Genomic DNA, 19325 nt, shown 5'->3' with positions numbered 1-19325 from the left:
CTGCTTTTCTCTTAGATTCCTTTTGAATATCTTGTGCTTCCCCAGTCTTTTTTCCCAACTCCTTCACAAACCCATCTGGATGAATTTGGACTGTCATCTGATCTACCCAGTGAGACCACTGTGACCACCCACAATGGTTAGATCTTTCTCCAGATTGTTCAGTCACGAAATGAGCATGGCCTGAGACCCTTCAGGTGTACTGCACATACAAGACCAGGTCCATCATGAATCTTCAAGGAAAGGAAGCGGCCTTGAGGACTTCATGTACTGAAGGCTTTATTTGTTCTATTGAAAGATGCAATAAACAATCATCCCCTATTCACCAGGTACACTGCACAGCCTACAAAACATTTTTTTTCTCTGTGGCTGGCTTCAGTGCACCCCAGGCACCACTCCCAGAGCTTGGGTCTCCCTCTGTGCTCTTGCTGCCCAGTGGAAAGCCAAGTCCTTCAGGCTCTGCACAATAGCATCAGGCTTTATGGCTCTGTCGGATCCAGAGCCAGTGGCAACAGTGATCTAGGCAAGTGCTGCTTTTGCCAGCCAGCAAACAGCTAATCAGATATGGTAAGACCTGGGATTTCATCCGTCAAGTCTGGGGATTTTTTTGTTCCTCATTTTGAGGTCGCAGCTTCTGGCCTCAGGAAAAAAAGGCTGGCTCTGGATCAGCCTGTCTGGTTTCAGTAGGAGCTGGCTGGTAGCTGCCTCTGTACTCGCTACTCATGCTGCAGAATCCCCCCTCTCATGCCCGTAATTACAGGCAGTAATTATGTCTGTGCTTCACCCATGCTGCTTGCCTTTGCCAGACACTCAACAGCTGCTATCCTGAAGCAGCATATTAATGTCTATGCCAGAAAGATCTTAATACCTTGATGTTAGGGTAAAGTGGCAGGAGGGAAACAGAAGTCTCTTCAGCTAAAGGCTAATGAGAACGGTATTTTGAAAGCAATACAACTTCTTACAATTTAGTCTGAAGACAAGCTCTTAACTGTTAAGGGAGGGGATGACTGCAAGCATCATCTCTCCCTTTGGAGCATTATTTCAGATTTGACTAAGGCACATTTTGTACATCATCTCTCTAAGGCATCCCCTGAGACACGGCCCTGGCCGAAAGGCTGCGGGCAGCCCACCACAGCGCTCACGGCAAGCGAGACCGAGGGGGTGGGCGGACCCCGACGGCTGGCTCGGGGTGCTGCTCCGGCCGCCTGTCAGCACACGGTCCAGAGGAATGGCAGCGCCGGCACAGCAGTTTACCGGGGCGCCCCTTCCCGCCCCCCGCCTGCTAGCGGAGCCCCAGGGCCGGGCCGGGGCGGCGGGGGCCGAACCCTCAGCCCGTCGGCGCGCGCTTCCCGCCCTCCCTAGTAGCGGCGGCCTATCCCACGGCCCCACTAGTCTCGCGAGACTTGGGGCCTAAGCCTCCGCCTCCGCTTTCGCGCGATTTCTCCCCTTGCTTCCGTGTACGCGCGGCTGTCGCCGGGGCTCCGCGTGCTGCGATGGCGGCGCCGGGCTGCGAGGAGTCGCGGGCGGGCGGCGTGGGGCTGGGTGCCGGCCCGCCTCACCCCGGCGTCCCGCCTCACCCCGGCGTGGCGCGGCGGCGGGGCCGGACGCTGCTGGTGCGGCACCTGCCCGCCGAGCTGACGGCGGCGGAGAAGGAGGATCTACTGAAGCACTTTGGCGCTGTGTCCGTGCGCGTCCTGTCGGACCATGGGCGGCTGGTGAGGGCCGGGGTCTGGGCCAGCTCCGGGCGGCGGGGGCGGGGGGGGAGATAACTGCTGCCGCCCCGGGCCGTTCGCCGCGCCCCAGGGGTGCGGGGCTGGCCGCAGGGAGGGGGTGAGCGTGGCTGCGGGGCAGGGCTCTTCCTTCTCCCCGCTCGGGCCGGGCGGGGCCGGGGCGGGCTGCGGCGCTGTGGCCCCGCGCACCGCGAGAGCGGCGCTGGGCCCGGGCGGGGTGGTCGGGAGAGCGTCTGACACGGCGGTCCCGGCTCCCCGCCGGCTGCAAGTCCCGTGCCCTTGCCCGCAGCTTGGGCCTCGCCTGGTGTTAGGAATAAGGCTGTGGAAGAGCAGTGTAGAGGTGTCTGTTGGTAGGTGTAGGGATGCGGTTTCACAGGTCTGTCTCTTGAGATCTTTATTTTCTTCCTCTAAATAACAAAACCGTAGGAGTATCTGGCTGGTGATACATGCTGTTTGGGCAGAGCCTTGTATTCCTGCAGAACTGCAGTTAAATAATGTCTGCAGCTTGTGTCAGGGTCATGCTTTATTTTCTAGGATAGTAAAAATACTGACTTCATGACGATGATTTTTCTGATGCTGCTATTATAACAGTATGAATGTTTTGGGTTTTTAATACCAAATCACATAGTGGCAAGACGAAGTAATGAAGTGTGTTAAAACAAATTTAAGTTTAAGATGAACTGTGTATTCTGTGAGGGTTTGATCTAATTTGGAAAGCTTAAGGGTTTTTTAATACTTAAAAAAGTAAGGGAAAAGGTTGGTAAGAAACCACCCAGACTTTCAGAACACAATAGTTATGACTTTTGTAGCAGGACAAGTAACACTTTTAGGAGTTGCTTTGATTAAAATGTTCTACTGAGAGGTGCTGAAATAAATTTCCTTTTCTGAAAAGAGGTTTGAACTTCTTTATCAATACGTATTTGCTTGCAGTTTAGGATGGCTTTTGCTCACTAGAAAAAAGAACATTGTTTTCTTGTATTCCTCAAACGGCTGAGTGGCTGTCTTAATTTTTGAATGCAGCAGGGGCTTGTCCTAAATTCTTAAGAAAAAATTTCCCTAGTCCTTCACCTTTGCCCCACGTAGGAGTTAAATGACTACTATCTGGAAGCTTTCAAATATGTAAACTTGAATTTACAAATTACTTGTGGACATACATTTTACATGCAATTTCTTACCTTTTTTCTTGAATTCAGTATGACGATTTTTGTTTGTTTGTTTTCTAGAAACATACTGCCTTTGCTACCTTTCCCAGTGAAAATGCAGCTGTGAAGGTTTGTGTTGAGTTTGTTATTGAATGTTTTAGCAAAGCACTCTTCTGAATTGCCAGTTGTGCTCTAAAATGTTTTACACATCATCTAGTACTCAATGTTGGGGGAAAAAAAATACAGAGCAATGTAATATCAGAGTTCTGTTTCAGGAGGTTCTTGAAGGATTTGATAAAACGAACACTTCTGTAGAGTCATAAGAAAGGTGGGTTGGAAGGGTCTCGTGAAAGTCTTCTGATCCAACCTGTCACTTGAAGCGTGGCAAACTTCATTGAGTTGAGACTGATCAGGGCCTTGTCTAGCATGTGTGTGCATTTATATATAAACTATAAACCAAACATAATTTACTTGTCTCCTGCATAATTGCATATTAGTCATCAGACATAGCAATGTACGCAATTCAAGACTGCCTTTTATGCCCAGCTTTGATAAGAAAAAGAAATCTATCATGTTAATAGGGGACATGGATGCCAAAAAGGTAATACTAATAATGCTTTTTAAATATGAATCTGGTAAAAAGCCTGTGTCCTGAATTTCCCTCTTATGCCCTGTTTTTTTTTAGTGTTGCTTTTTTTTTTTTAGGCCATGCTGTAAAGTACTACTCAAAAAAGTTAGGAAGACTGTGTGACGGTGAACAGTGCTGAATTTAGGTTACTTTGTGTCAATTGTTAGCAGCCTGTCAGGATCAGGACTTGCAGAGTGCTGGAGCTTTCTAGTGTCACTGTTAAGAATCTTGATTTTAAAATTTCTGGCTATTACTAGTGGACTTCAGCATGTTTGTAGTTCATGAGCAAGAGGCTGGTTACCTGAAATCACAGAGATTTACTAGGCTATGTAATAAGTATCATTGTTAAAGCCGCAGTCTCACTACTGTGTTCAGACGACCTAAGTCTCTTCGGTGGTTCTAGTTGTGCAACATTCTTTTCCTTCCTGCTAGCAGGAAAGAGGCTGCTAAAACCAGGGCTGTGAAGGCAGGAACGGTGCAGAACTACCTGTGTCTGTAGTGGCACAGGTTTAGCTTAAAGCAGTTGGGATTGCATCCTATGGCTAGTTTGCCAACCAAAGAAAAAACAGTTACTCTTTGAAATAATTCTGATGTTTTTCCTCTTCCCTTTCTTTTCTCCATTATAATTATTTGAAGGCTTTGTCAAGACTGCATCAGCTGAAACTTTTAGGTCACACCTTAGTTGTTGAATTTGCGAAGGAGCAAGATAGCGTGCAGGTACTTTGCCAGCCTACTGTCTCAGAGAAGTGTAAAAGGTATGTGCAGGATAATTTAGTTTCTATGTTTGTGGCCAAGGAAAGAAAGTGCCATATTCATGACACTTTCGTAGTACTGTTAAGTCAAAGGATAAATTGTAACTGTTTAGAAGTGTTAACAGGCAGGTTCAGATCTATAGATAAGTGACTACCTTTCTCCCATTATTATTGTTTCATTCAGTATTGTCATGTAGTAATTCCTGACCTTATCCCTGTAGTTATTAATATCTCTAATCAGCAGATGGTCATGTTTGTTCTCATTTACAAAGCAAGACTCCAGTCTGTGTAAGATGACCTCTGTGTTGCACATTTTTCCTGTGTTTAAAAAAACTCTTCTACTTTTTTTTTTGTCAGGATTATTTTTTTTCCTCTGTTAAAACAGTGCATGCAATGCTTTCCTGATGTTTCTTTCTAATTTAATCAAGGGTCAGGCAGAATTGACACCTACTAGCATAACTGTATAAGACTGTATTATAGCCACTGGCTTCTAGGCTGGAGCTGATTTGCATGTATCTAGCTTGAAGCATTAGCAGAGCAAAACTGTCCTAGTCTCTCTTCAAATAATTAAAGAATATGTAATATTTAAAAAAAAAATAAAATAAATGAATCTTAATGGTAGTGTGACCAAGAACTGTGATAGTTTGGGTTTCAATTGTCTATCAAGTATCTAATTAAAAAAATAAGTTGCATAGTTAGGCTTTCAGTTTTACCTGTGTAATAATGTAACTAAGTGATAGAAGCTGTGCGATAGTGCTTAATTAACGTCAACTATAGAACTTTTAAGTTATTTATTACACTCTCTGAATGTAAACAAATCAATGATTTAATAGCTTTGATTTTATACAGTCTCTGAACAGAGTGCAACATGAAATAATTTTACTTCTTTTCCTGTGAGTAGATTTAAGTCAGAAGTGTTTAAATGTAGGGAGGCTTACTTAAATCTGCATAAATATTTATTTATGTAGGCCTTAGAAGTCTGGCTACTATAAGTATCCACATGTATTAATTCTTAAGAATTAATAATGGCTGTAGTAATGCCATTGATAAAAGATCTTAAAAATACTATACTAATCTATTTCTTATATTTTTTAATATATGAGATTAAACGTATTTCATACATTATGTAAGGCACTTAAATTTTGCATTGTTTTAAATAATGCTAAATTACTTTTCAGTTCAGAAGAAACAGTGAAAGAAGAAGAGAAGAAAGAACTAAACTGTGTTAAAATAGAGAATGGAATTGCACCCAACTATGGGTTAGTGGTTTTTTTTTAAGACTAATTATTTTGTTCTGTTACAGTTTATTTTGAAATAAGTTATGCACTGTTGAACGAGAAAGTGGTATGCTGCATTCTCTCGTTTGTTTTATAATATGCTACATGCATAGCTGTAGGAATTGTCATAAAGATAAAATTTTAGTTCTTCAAGTTTAGAACCCTCACAGTTGAGTAGCAACTGATGCTTTGAGCTGTGAAGTTGTGGATTGCTTAACAGCCTTCTAGCACGATGCATTGCTGTCTCAGAAAGAGTTTCAGGAGTGGGTAGGTGGTCCCAGTGTTAACAGCAGAATACTGTTGACTTTTTTTTTTCCAGAGGTTTCTTGTTCTTTTTTCCTCTGTTTGCATTTTTGCATACATGAAGAATAAATTTATTTTTGGGCTAATAAATCCAGCACCTTGGGCACTGAGTTTATGATGGTTGTACAGCATACTATGCTGTGCTTTTGGTTTTGGACATATTGATTGTTTCTGTGTGCTTTAGGCTTTCTGCCATGTATTGGTACTTTCATTGTGCCAAAGCCCAGTAAGTCTGTCATGCACTGCTCCCTGATGTTAAAGACATAATGTAAGTGGCCCAAAACTGTTCTAGGGAAAATAATATTTCAGTGATACTTCAGATGTAATGAATAGCTAAACCTCTAGTAATCATTAATTGTTATCAGTCATAATGTGATGATGGTGCTAAGATTCCTTGTTTTTAATCTTTTTTCCTCAGCCTCACGTTTCCTGTCAATTCTTGCCTCAAGTATTTGTATCCACCACCTTCAAGTACAATTCTAGCAAATATAGCAAATGCCTTGGCAAGTGTGCCCAAATTTTATGTCCAGGTAAGTAAAAAACGGCAAAAAAAAAGTATAAAAATAAAAACATCTCCTTTTTCCTCTTTTAATTATTCACAGAAATATTTTTTTGTCACAGTAGATATTAAGTTGGTTTTCCTGTGATAGTGTTAACGAATGTAAATTTTTTACTGTGTTGAGATAATAGGATTTCATTGACCAGAAGTAACTGTTATTTCATTGACACTGAAGACTTTACTGGATATGATCTTCCTAATTAGATGTGACTTGAATGCTTGGAATTTCACTTTAAGAAGATGCTTTGCTTTTTTTGATTAGCCTTTTTAGGGTGTTTCTCATATTTACCATTAGTGTTGGATCTCAAGTGCAGGCTTTCACATTGTTTAATACCAATGTAGTTGTGTCTTCATTAAAACTATGCAGATTTACACCTGCCAGAAGTTATTGACTGTGATACTTAGCAAGGAACTATTTTCATTTATTTATGTATTTATTGAAAGGAACTCTTACTTATCTTGAATCATTTCAGGTACTTCATCTTATGAATAAAATGAATCTTCCTCCACCTTTTGGACCAATTACTGCTCGCCCTCCCATGGTAACTTTTTTAATATATATTTTAAGTACTATAAAACAGATTCCCAATTTAAAATGTTAGTAACATGGTAGGAGATCTAAGTTCAAACTTATAAAAGTTGGAGAAATCTCTGAGGATAGCAAATAGTACTGCATTTCACTGGGCAAGACATGCATGTTAGTCTTCTAAAGCAATCTTTTTATCTATACTTAACAACAAAGAAATATATATATGACAGCACTGGAATATTTCAAACTGTTGAGTATAAAAAAACAGGGAGGTTATAGCATCATGTTACAGATACAGGAAAAGAATACCATTAGCCTGTTGCCTTGCAGTGATGTGTTAAGTTCTCTGATCAGTGTGTTTCTTTGGAGTTCTGATGAGATTCAGATTGTTAATGAGATTACACAGCACTTTCGGATTTAACTTGCTTTGTCTCCAGGATGCTGTTTGAAAGAGACAGGGTTGAGGGAAACTGGCAGAGGCTTAGGGGAAGCTGTTTCTGAAAACAAATAGAAATACCAGCTCTGTGGTCTCAGTTCTCTGTTGCTGTAGTAGAGTGGTTTAACTGACTGCCAGTGGAAGACAGAGCAAGAGAGGACTTGCATCAGTAGTGGTAGCTACAGTATTTGGATATAGTGAAGTTGTGCTCTGCTACGCTTTGTGTTTGCCCTAACAGAACACCTGCTTCTAATAAACAGGGGAGCTAGCTGGTAAAGAAAACTATGAATAAATCTATCAAATAAATGAATTCACAGTGATTTTCTGGGAATAATTTTACTCATTGCCTGGAATCAGACCAGGTTAAGCACTGTGAATTTAATGGTCGTGCAAGAAAGAGTAGTAAGGTGAGAAGCCAGTCCTCGAAATTCCTAGAGCAGTTTCTAAAGGGCACAGAGTATTTCTAGTGCCAGAAGAATTCAGTGCCTTGTGGAACTGATGGTACATAAAAAGTAGCTGTTAAGTGTAGTAAGATTGTTGAAAGCGGAGCTGGAGATCATTTTGTGAATAGGTAATTCCTTCTATGTGGTTTTTGCATTCTCAATGAAAAACCTGATTCCTTTCATGAAATCCTCACTCCTTACAGAAATAGAAATGTAACTTTGATAGGTGGTGGAAGGTTCAGTGTAGAAACTGAGATGGCTTGGGAGCTTAGGCCTCCTCCCATACGTTTTGACCACATTCCTCTCAGGAAAGTCCTAAAGCTGAGTGCAAACGCAAGAGCCCAGGGCCATGGTTGCTAATTTTTTTTTAACTCGCAAATTAAAAGAGTGAAACATTCACTGTTATACTTCAGAAATCAGCAAATTTTTTTCTTGTGGAAAGTTTTTTGTTAGTAAATGTAGTTTACCAAAATAGCATATAGATCCCTATAAACATACTTTAAAAAAATGCTTCTTGTCATCTTCTGATTTATTGCTTTGATTGTTTTTATTATGTAAAGGAAAACAAGATATGCATTTTTTTTTCTTAAAACATTTAATTACTTTTTTTTAACTTTTTCTCCACAATTAGTATGAAGAGTATTTACCAGTGCCTGTACCACCTCCCCCAGTCCCACCTCTGCCTCCTGAAGAGCCTCCTTTGCCTGAAGAGGAAGAAGAACAACTATCTAGTGGAGATGAATCAGAATATGAAAGTGATAATGAGGAGGAAAAGGAGAGGTATGCATTTTACAGTCATTTGCAAGCTTCTGGGCTCTTTTAAATGGTGGGTTTACTTTTCTAGCTTCTAGTTCAGCAAATGGTAGAATCTGTTAACATTTGCAATATATAGATAATCATTCCAGATGCTTAAGGACGTTCCAGAGTGACTTAAAAACAGAAGAACAGTGCTGTTTTGAATCATAGTAAGAGAAGGAAAATGGCTAAATGGTATGCAAATTATCATTTGTTCCCATGTCCAAAAAAATAAAAACCAGACAAAACAAAGACTCAGAATGAAGAGAGAGTGCAGAGTATGGAGGAAGCAATAATTAGTTAGTTTTCTGGATTCTTAATTTTTTCACATCTTTGCTGAGTAAACTACTTGGCCTGATCGTGTGTGCACTCTGACTTCCAAAGCGTTCTTTGTCCATCAGGTGTATTGGTAGGAGCAAATAATAACGGGAGGTTGTATGGGCTGAGGATTCTCTTGCAGTTTGGGACTGAATTGCATCATAGCTGGTTTTTTTTTAAATCTTTAATACTAAATGAAGAAGCAATTTTCTTATTTGCTATTAAACTGAAAGGTAAGTCCCTATGCTATATTCCAAAAAATACATGCATTTGAAAAAAGGCACTTCTGTTGAGTGGAAATAGTATTATAATAAAAGATTCAGCTTGAGGCTTCTTAGCATTTCTGCAGCTTCAGTGTCTTAATTACGTGCATGCTTGGGGAAGGAAGGGGCATCATTGAACTCATTATGATTTTGATTGGTCAGTTCAGTGCTCTGTGTATATTGATTTGCTATGTTTATAGTTTATTAATGTAGTTTTGGTCTCAAGGTAGCTAGATTTATAACCATATTCTGAAAAGGAGTATTTCAAGGGCTTTAAGGAAGGGGGAAGGGTTTTAAAAGTGAGTATTTTCAAATAAACTGTAAACCACTTTGGTTCTTTTTTAAAATTTTGTTTAAAATAGAATGACCAAGTTGATGGAATTAGCAACCCTTCAGCCTAAAAGACCAATAAACACAAAGAGGCGTGGTGTTAGAAAAAAGCAAAGAATTAAAGACTTATTGAATGTTCCTGTGTGTACTCCCCACAGGTTTGTATTATTTCTGTGTTTTTTGCACTTTTTCAGAAGATTATTCCTTTTACTAAATGTCATTCTCTGTATCATATTTGCTTTAGTGTTGCTGTTTTAAAACAAGCATTCTTCACTGATATGTAAATTTGGTAGTGGAGTTGGTCTTCCTTTATCCTCATGCTTGGTTTAATTGCTCTAAAGGTCCAAATTTTGGTGTAATTTGAACTCAAGTCTGCTCAAGAACCTTAATCAGTAAAGTGTGCCTGGTTCAAAGTCTCTGTTTCTATTGCTATCAAACAAATTAAAATCCCTTTTTCGTAAAAAAAGAAAAACAATTTCATATCATAGCCCTGACAGAAGCAGTCTGGGTTTATTGTTTGGGATACTTCTTAAAATATAAATTTAAAATAAAAAGGAAAGGATGATACTGGAAGAATAAAAACTGATTTGGTTTTAAATAATTTTGGTTTTTGAAACTGCAGTACTATGGCACAGTAGACACCAGTGTAGTATTCCTATGTATTGATGTTCAGTTGTGAATGCATGTGAATAGCCGCCGCCTTCCTCCAAATGATTTGGTATATTTCTTGAAAATTTGTATATTTTATACACTATGTGCGAGCAGCAGCAAGGCCAGTTATTTTTCATATTTAAGTTACTGATAAAGTTTTTCATAAGTGCCTGTCTGTACTGTAATGTGGTATATAATTCTTGGGCTTGCTCTTACTGCCAGCCATACCTACTGTATTTGCAATGTTTTAATCAACTTGAACTCTATTGGGTGAAATTTGTGAAATGGAGAACTCAGGTGTTTGTGGTAAACAACAGCATAAAATCTATCTGGCAGAAATCTTGTATTTGACTATGCATTCATGAGTATCTGACTCTTTAATTAACATGTTCTCGTTTTAAACAGTAATTCGCACCCTACACTGTCACCATCAGATGTCTTTGAGCAGCCACAGCATGTAGGTCATAAAAAAATTGAGTTTCATATTACTACTGACATCCCAGCTGTTCTTCAGATAAACTCAGAAAAAGAAGAAAAAAATGGTAAGAGAGTTTGTACTTCAAGTGTATTTAATATTAAATCCATGTGGTTTCAGTGTGTAGAAGACTGCTAAAATTTAGGCCAGGGAATTCTTTTCTTCTTTTCTTCTTTTGTATTGGAGCTTTCATAAGTGGTATACGTCAGGGTTTGTTTAAGAATACCAACTTGCATCTTGTCTGCATTTGCTGTTTTTCCCATGTTAAAACACAGAATTCTGCTTTGGTACAGTAAAGGATCTAGAGGATTTTAACGTTCTCTTTCTCTCCTATGTGATCTGTGTGTTCATGGTGAATCGCACTCTTTTTTAAATGTTAAGGTGTTTTTAGCAAATATGTTACAAATGCATTCTCAGTATTGCATAATGTAATATATTGGGCTAATTTCAGATTTTCCTTTTCCAGCTCTTAGAGAGCAGCATTCAAATGGTTGCCAACTCCTTCTCTGTGATGCAGTCATTATCTGCTATAAAAATGCTGGATGATAATAGCAACGAGGTGTGATGGTTTCTTATAGGGTTATGGTCAGTCTGTGTTTCTTGGTACTTTACAGTAATATACAGTTTCTTCAAATGAAAATCAGATAAACCATTGAAATGGATACAAGCTTGAGCAGCAAGGCTCGTTTTACCTTAACTGCCATGTGCCATGGGCTTTTATTGTAGTACAGTTGATTTTATAGGACCATGTAGAGCAGGTGTGTTTGTCAAACCAGGGATTAAAACGCATTTCTTCAAATTGTTTTACAAAGTCTACTACATTAAAATGTTACTGGAAGGAGTATGCTTTTTTGCTTGCTGTTGATCCTCTTGTGAATAAACATACAAACCACTTACATAATGTGTTGAAATTTCAGACCTTTATGCAACCACAGAAGAAATCAATAACACAGGCTTTGGAAGGATATTCCCAGCTCTTAGCTCAAATGATAAAATGGAAACTGAAGAGGAGGATGATGAAATACCATCAGAATTTATTTCTAGAAGGGATCTAGAAAAAAACAGACTTTCTAGAGAAGGTATAACCTTGAGACTAAATTATCTCATAATAGCTCTTTGATTTGTTGCAACAAATAGTTTAAGTATTTCCTTTATTAATTGATCACATATTAAATTTATTTATTTTATAGTGAGCAAAAATACAAAGTAATTAAATGACCTAAAGCATTATCTGTTTTTCTGTCTTCAAGAAATGGAAAAATTTTCTGTTTTCAAAAACTATGAGCCAGGTGATCCAAATTGCAGGATATATGTGAAGAATTTAGCTAAACAAGTTCAAGAAAAGGTAGGTAAGCAAGCAAATTTAATATTTATCAAAAGGGCTTTTTATCAGCTTTCCTCTTATACCTACCATTTAATTTCAGGATCTCAAGTTCATTTTTGGAAGATACGTTGACTTCCAGTCAGAAGTGGAACGAAATATGTAAGTTAATTTGATACTTGTTTAAAATTAAGCCTTTTATGTTAACTTCTATAATACTGGTGAAAATTGTTATTTAAAAACTAGTCATCTCTAGTTTGAAAAAAAAAAAAAGCATTTTGTCTGGAAATCTACATTTATCACAAGTACAGAAATAGAATCTTTTTTTAAGTGTCTGAAGACCCTGCTTTTTTGCCCTTATATTTTTGTTACCAAATTTACTGTTTGTTGGCTGAGCAACACAGAATGAACAGTGTAGGTGATTGTGTGTATCTGATCATTTTGCGTATGTCATATCTACTACAGCTGCACACCAATTTGCCATCCTGCCGTCTAATGTCACTTTTTACTGAATGGTTCCTCCAGGCAAAATGGTCTCCAATGACATAATTCCTGCTTGTAGGCTCTGCTTCTGTTTCTATTTCTCCAACTTGAAGCATGAGAATTATATTTGTACTGTGAAATATGAAAGTGTGGTTAAACATGAGTAATTCCAAATTCTCAATTTTGCCTCTAGGTTTGATATACGTTTGATGAAAGAAGGCCGTATGAAGGGACAGGCTTTCATTGGACTTCCTAATGAAAAAGCAGCTGCTAAAGCTTTAAAAGAAGCAAATGGATACGTCTTATTTGAAAAACCCATGGTGGTTGTATCTTTTTCTTCGAACATTTGCATTATATTCTTTGTAATCTGTCCGTTAATCTCTAGTTTTGCTGTTACAGTTTTCTACCTACTAGAAATCTATGGAAAGAGGAAATGCCTTAAGAAAACCAGGCAGCATAGAATGTAGTGTACTATTGTTAATTTTATGATAACTAAAAAAATATATGGAGGCATCTCTTCTGAAATAGGAAAGTAAATGTGCTTTAAGACAATAAAATTGACTTATCTTAGCCCTTTGATCCTGCAAACACAATAGAAAAGATAATTTAGCTTGTATGACCATTGTATTTAAATTAAGTAGGCTTTTTGACTTGGTTAAACCTGTGTTTGCAGAATAAAGAACATAAAGAAATGCTCCCTGTCGGGGTCAGTGGTCTCTATTTAGACTGCTTCTCCAGCTGGAATTGTCAGTTACTTTTTTGAGCCTGTGTAACATGTTGGGATTTCTACACTTTTTGATTGCATTGCCCTGTTTTTTGTCTAAGTTTTAAATCTCTTCCTGTCCTTTCTTATTTTTCACTTAAGTGTTTCATAGTTTATTTCCTTTTCTTTGCACTCTTGTTCACCCTGTTCCTGTTAGTTTTTTTCCTCCCAAATACCTACTGAGACATCAAAGTTATGGAATTAATGTGCTGGGATGGAGGATTGTAAATATCAAGCATTTATCCTGCTGTAGTTATTCTGTTTGCACCTAACCCATTCCCAGTTAGTCCTCCTTATTTACTTAGTATTGTAAACTCTTGAGCAGGCTCTCTTTAAATTTTTTGTACTGCAGATCAGTGAGGTCGTAATCTTTGATTAATAGACACTATTGTTATATTTAATATTGTAGTAGAATTGATTAACAGATAAAGACCACTTCTTGAACTGTCTTTTGCTGAAATAACACTTCTGTTTTGCTTCTTGATTGGCTTCTGTTTATCACTGACATTTGTAGTCCTTAACAGAATCTCAGCAATTTGCTCGTTCAGCTAGACCAAAACAGGATGCCAGTGAAGGGAAAAGAAAAAAATAGAACACTGCACAAGGTATGGATTCTCTGCCTGAAAATATAAATAAATAAATAGGCTGGGGCTTTTTTGTTAATTTTTGGGGTTTTTTTGTTTGTTTTTATTTATTATCTTTTTAATGGCTGCTTTAGATGGTGGAGGGGAAATGTTCCATATAATTTTCTTTAATGTGCACTTATATCAGAAAAACAGAATGCAAGGTATATAATTGGTGTAAGCTTAAAATGTTGATTCTTCCTCTCTTTAGAAACTCTTGAGACTGCCATTTCCCTAATCCTGAGATCCTAGGGTACTTGTCAGTGTCTCTAATCCTTGATTTGGGGAGATGGGGAGAATAACTCTGTGGAATCTGACCCCTTACCTTTTGGCAATCTTCTGGGGTTTTGGCTTTGAAAAGAGTTGCCTCTCTTCCTCTTCCCTTCCATCCCACCATTGTAAAGTGATCCTGAAGAACTGTTTCCAGCAATAAACTCACTTCTGCTAGCTCTGTAAAGGACCTTTGGCTTTGCTAACTTTGGAAAATGAGATGTTAGTACTGTTACAGCATCCTTTAAACTTGACAGATTTAAGAAAGGATGTTGTGTCAGAAAATGCTACTTAATGTTGCATTGATCAAGGCTTCCTTTGTTGTGGAATGCATGGGTCCTGATTTTTGGCATTATTGTGTAAACTTGATGGGAAAGTAACTTTTAGCAGAAAGTAATCACTATTTAACTTCATTTTCTATCATGTAGCTTTACTTCACTACTGCTTACTCTAAGTGTTTGCTTTATATGAGAGTAACCCAAGCAAAATAGCTCTAATTTAACTGTGAGCGTTTTCATGGCCTAAAAACATTTGAGTAGTGAACTGTCTCAAATTAGCACGTGAGCTAACTGGTGCAAGAATTAGAAGCACTTATTTCTCAATCTACACCCTCTGATAGATCAGCTAGCTCAAATTTAAAGGGCATTTAACTTAATTGGAGATTACAGTTGGGCATTACTCTGGTTATGCCTCCAGCCAAGACCAAATGAACTCAAAGCTTAGGCTGAATGCTTCTGAAACATTCTACGTACTCCATTATGTGTTTTTAATCTGGATGTTTTGATCATGTTACTTTGGAAAAAACCCTGAAGTTTGAAATAAAGGATGTGAATAGCTGTTTTTGATTTTTAAAAATTGGTTGGAGACCCCACAGTATGGTTATTGTGAGGGTTGTATTTCTATTTATAACAGTTACTTTAATTGCAGGTTTCTTGTTCTGTCAGTTGTCTAAGGATTCTTTCATCAGATTATATTTGAGCTTGTTTCCCTCATTATTGAGATGCTCTAAGACCAGTTCCTGTTTTGAGTGACTGATTTGTGGTTTGCAAAATCTATTTTATTTTACCAAATTAAAGATTACTTTTTTTACAGGCATTCTTCTGTATTGGCCTTTGAAAAGAGACGAATGAGCCTTGGCTAAAGTGTTCTATTAGCAACAAGGGTTTATGGGAATGTTTCAGTCTTGTTTCTTACTCCTTCCTTGTTAGAAAAAAATCTTGTATTTATATTACTTTATCCAGTGTCTAATAAGAAAATTACTAAGGTTTCTTTAAATGCAAAAAAGAAACTTGAAGTATTTTAGCTGTTGAAAAGCCTTATAAATGAACACTTATTCTTTTAGGAATTCTGTATCTTTCCAACTAATTTTGTACATTAAATCTAATTCTGTCTTCACTAAGCATGCTAAATAATGCTTGAATTACATAAAGAAAATAATGAGGTGCTTACTTGGTTATTAATCATGTTGATGGTCAACTCAGAACCTTTTTTTGGAGTGAGTGAACACGTACCTATGGCAAGACTTATTTGTGTGCCTGAAGGTCTACATGAGTTACCTTGGTGTCATTGGTTTAATGTATCATGGGCAGAACTTCTTCCTTACCTTGACCATTTGTGTGTAAAGGTCACAGAATGTGCCATAGACTAATACAGATTTCTAGTGATCCATGAGGTTTAATTAAAAATATTTATTTCACTTCCCAACTAATGATGAAACTGAACCCTATTTCTACATGACTGTTTTCCTGTTCCTGCTGAAATATTCTGCTGGATGCTGACTTATGATGCAGAATTCCATGACAGAAATCTGAGTCTGTAAGGAAGAATAGTGTCAGGATCTCATTTGAAACATAACTATGCATGTAAACAAGTTTATGCGACCATTTGAGGGACTTCAAATTTGATCTGTATCCTTTGTCTCAATGTTGTTGTTTGTTTTTTTTTTTAACAACTAAATTGACATAAGTTAAGCTTTTGATTATTTTTAAACAGGAAGAAGCTGTTTTAAATTTACGAATGTTATTGAAAATATTTTTATTATTTTTTAGTATTTTCTCTACTATGGTTTTATCCTTTAGAGAAAATACACATGGTTTATAAAGCTACTATGCAACTGCTTGCTGGCTGAAATGTCTTTTTCTTGGTGGACTGGTGAAAATTTCAGTTAGTATTTGGGGTGACTATTTTTCTGTAGCTAAAATACAGCTTTTTGGGAGAAAGGTATTCTTGGTAGAAGAAACTGATGTTGAGAGGTCTCCAGCTTCTTCGTAGGGAAGAAGTGACTTGAAAGCTTGCATTGAATGGGAACATGATTGGGTTTTGAACTTGATGGAAAAAGTGAGTCTGTAAAATGGCAAAGACTTGAAGGAGAATTAATGAGATAGAAAAATCTGGTGTTGTCCTAGTAGTTAAAGTTATCAAAAAATGTATTTACTTCTGAATATGGAGTTTGGTGTTGATGGACTCATCAGCCCTCATTAAATCTCATAAGGGGTCAAAACTGTATTTTATCAAAGAGGCATATTTGCTTTTGATAGGTAGCATAAAGTTATGTGTATGCAATACTGAGAATCAAGTAAAATTAAACCACATTCTGCTGTTCTTCTTTAGAAACATTCCTGCGTAAATACTGCAGTAATACTGTCATGCAGAGTGTATCCTTTCTTGTTGTATCCTTTTTTTTTGTGCAATGTTTCCTGTAGCACTCAACTACATCTGAGTTTTCGTATAGAGTAGGTATGGGGAGGAGTTTACATGTTTTAGAGCTTGAACTAATCTGGTAATTTTAAAAGCAAAGGGTACTTTTTCAAGGGAAAAAAAAAAACCAATGAGTCGTCTGTGTTGTGTGAATAGACATGATGAAGGTTCTTAGTCTTAAAATGTGGCCTCCACCTTCTTCCTCAAAGGTCATATAATTTGCTAATTTGTTGTCCAATTCCTTAGCTTGTACGAGCTAGAAGCGTTCCACTGATGTGCGTGGAGCTGTGCTGAGCTCACACTGAGGATTTCGTCTTGTTTTTCTTTAAATAAATATTATAATAACAATAATAGGTTTGTTAAAATATGTTGCAGAGCAATTCTTAATAATATTAAAGGGTTGATCAGTATTTTAGATCATTTGATGATTACTGTTGTCCTGGTATATTAGAAACAATCTGTAGTTGACTTAGTTTGTACATTCCTTACTTTCTTTTTTTGAGTAGAGAAGAAAATCTAACAATATCTCACAATGAAGTATTTGGAATTGAACTATTAACTATTAATTGCTGCTACTTTTTGGTTTGCTTTTTTTTTTTTTAGATTGTTCTCTGCAGTGAAGTAGTGTTGTTGCCAGTGACATATTTTTCTTGTGGGTTTCATATTACATTATTGTTTAACTTACTGTAATATAAAATCAGTACAGCCTGTATCTATTAATTTAGATTTTTTTCAGACATTCAGCACTTTTCTAAATACTAAACATCTTTCAATTTAGTTGTCAAAAGAAAGCATAACACTACTATTTTCTGGTTGTTCTTACTTTTAACATGCCTTTGTGATGTTCCAGGTCCCTTTTGTGTTCCATCTCTTTCAAGTATTATCAAGCTGGGGGAAGAAGCAGTGTAATCATCAGGACTCTTGAACTGTGCGTAGTAGCATTTCTAAAGTATTTAAGGCAGAGTATAAATTTTATCATCTTAAAGATTCCAGATATCTTTAAACTGTCACAAGACTTGTATGATAAATCTGTGTTAGTTTGCTTGTGAAATCTCCAATAAATTATTTCCTTTCTCTTCATTTTGCCTTTTTCTCTTCATTTGGACTTGTTGTGGGATTTGGGAGTGGGAAGGAGGAGGAAGACACTTTTTTTTTTAAAGGTGAACAGTCCAGTGGTAACTGTGCAGCATGTTCTAGATGAGTCGGAGTATAAATTCATATGCACCTCTTTGAGTGTGATGTTTAGTTGTTACTGTTTCAGGGTAAAAAGATAAGAAAACCTAAGGATAATCTCATTTTAGTGTAAATCTTTTTTCTTGTCTTGGACACTAAGTGGGAAAACTAGTGTACTGGCATGAATTTGTACTCTGAAGTTAGGCACTGTTTTTTCCTCAGTAATTAACTTTCATTGTTCATCCACATCTTGAAAAATATCACTAGTGAGCCTAAAGTCATTAAAACAAATAGCAGTTAAAGTGTTAAACCAGTGTAGGTGTGGTCCTTGCCCTGTTGAACTGTATTTAATAAAAATCAGTGCTGTGGAGGTCACATAGTAAGATTTGCTACATACTAGGAAGATTAGCGTAACTTTCTAAAACCATGTGGGAAACATTGCAATGACATTTACTTGGCAAGAGAGTCCAATGGATTTGAGAAAATTATTCCATAAAATATTAATTCGTAGTTAATGGTGTGGTAACAGGCTGGTGTAAAGACTTTTGTTTTGTCATCATTCCAGTTGCAAACAGCCTAAATATCACTAGTATTGACTGCTGGACCAAAGTAAGTGGATCTTTGCTGTTTTTTTCAATATGAACTGGCGTAGCAGATTACTTTAAAATGCTTTTACTGGAATTCTTCTTAGCTTATTTTCTGCATTCACGTGTGGACTGTGTGGTTGTTTGTTTATCTTATCTGTATTTGGAGTAGTAGGCCAGGAAAAAAACACTGAGGAAGTTTTATGAGAACTTCTGAAGGGTTTATGATGCTTAGAAGAGAGAAGAAAGTGGCTTAAAAAAAAGAAAACTTGAGTGTTCTGTAGCCATTCCCTTATGAATAACGGTAAGCTGTGTTCTTGGTGGGGTTGTATTATTAAAGAACAATTAAAACATGCTCCCCACCATCCTATAAAGTCAGAAGACAAAGCTTTCATTCCCTTAAATCAACTGGGGTTTTGTATACCCATTTCTGATGGTGGTTTTTTGTTTTTTTTTTTTTTCTTTCCCTCAGAATGTTTTTTCTGTTTGTTCTGATATTTCAGGTCAAATTACCTGTATTTTTTTAACAAGTCATTAGGGCCAGCTTCAGAGATTGCACGTAAGCAGTGAATGCAAGCTTATTTCACAATTTTTGTTCATTGACTAATGACATATAGACACAGCAATGTTTCTTATTTAATTAAAAATTTTGAATATACTCATATCACTATGAGGTGAGGCTGACTTGGATAATCTAACAATCATGAATTTTACTATAGTGCTCTTGTATAAATTGATGCTTTGATATAGCAAAGATCTTGTGATAGCAGAAGCTAAATTGAT

At 37.4% G+C, this 19325-nt stretch overlaps 1 protein-coding gene across 1 annotated transcript; it reads left to right on the top strand.

The window, feature by feature from the left end:
* Positions 1-1476: 1476 nt before the first annotated feature.
* RNPC3 (RNA binding region (RNP1, RRM) containing 3) lies at positions 1477-17865 on the top strand. The gene is made up of 15 exons (XM_068406080.1): positions 1477-1712; positions 2951-2998; positions 4134-4252; positions 5428-5508; positions 6248-6359; positions 6862-6930; positions 8428-8576; positions 9535-9660; positions 10559-10695; positions 11546-11707; positions 11879-11973; positions 12053-12111; positions 12626-12758; positions 13728-13800; positions 17636-17865. The coding sequence occupies exons 1-14, from the start codon at positions 1491-1493 to the stop codon at positions 13785-13787; spliced, it is 1572 nt and encodes a 523-aa protein (XP_068262181.1). The 5' UTR covers positions 1477-1490; the 3' UTR covers positions 13788-13800; positions 17636-17865.
* Positions 17866-19325: the final 1460 nt, after the last annotated feature.

This window comes from Nyctibius grandis, chromosome 8 (genome assembly GCF_013368605.1).
Source record: "Nyctibius grandis isolate bNycGra1 chromosome 8, bNycGra1.pri, whole genome shotgun sequence".
In the NCBI taxonomy this organism is placed as follows: domain Eukaryota; kingdom Metazoa; phylum Chordata; class Aves; order Nyctibiiformes; family Nyctibiidae; genus Nyctibius; species Nyctibius grandis.
The sequence above is the reverse complement of the archived record's forward strand: the minus strand, read 5'-3'. Positions and strand labels throughout refer to the sequence as shown.

Bases quoted from the DNA above. Each gene is read 5' to 3' on its own strand.
- RNPC3 (XM_068406080.1), top strand. From the start codon at position 1,491: ATGGCGGCGCCGGGCTGCGAGGAGTCGCGGGCGGGCGGCGTGGGGCTG. The intron at 4,253-5,427 runs GTATGTGCAGGA...ATTACTTTTCAG, and splicing joins GTCTCAGAGAAGTGTAAAAG to TTCAGAAGAAACAGTGAAAG. The intron at 9,661-10,558 runs GTTTGTATTATT...CGTTTTAAACAG, and splicing joins CCTGTGTGTACTCCCCACAG to TAATTCGCACCCTACACTGT.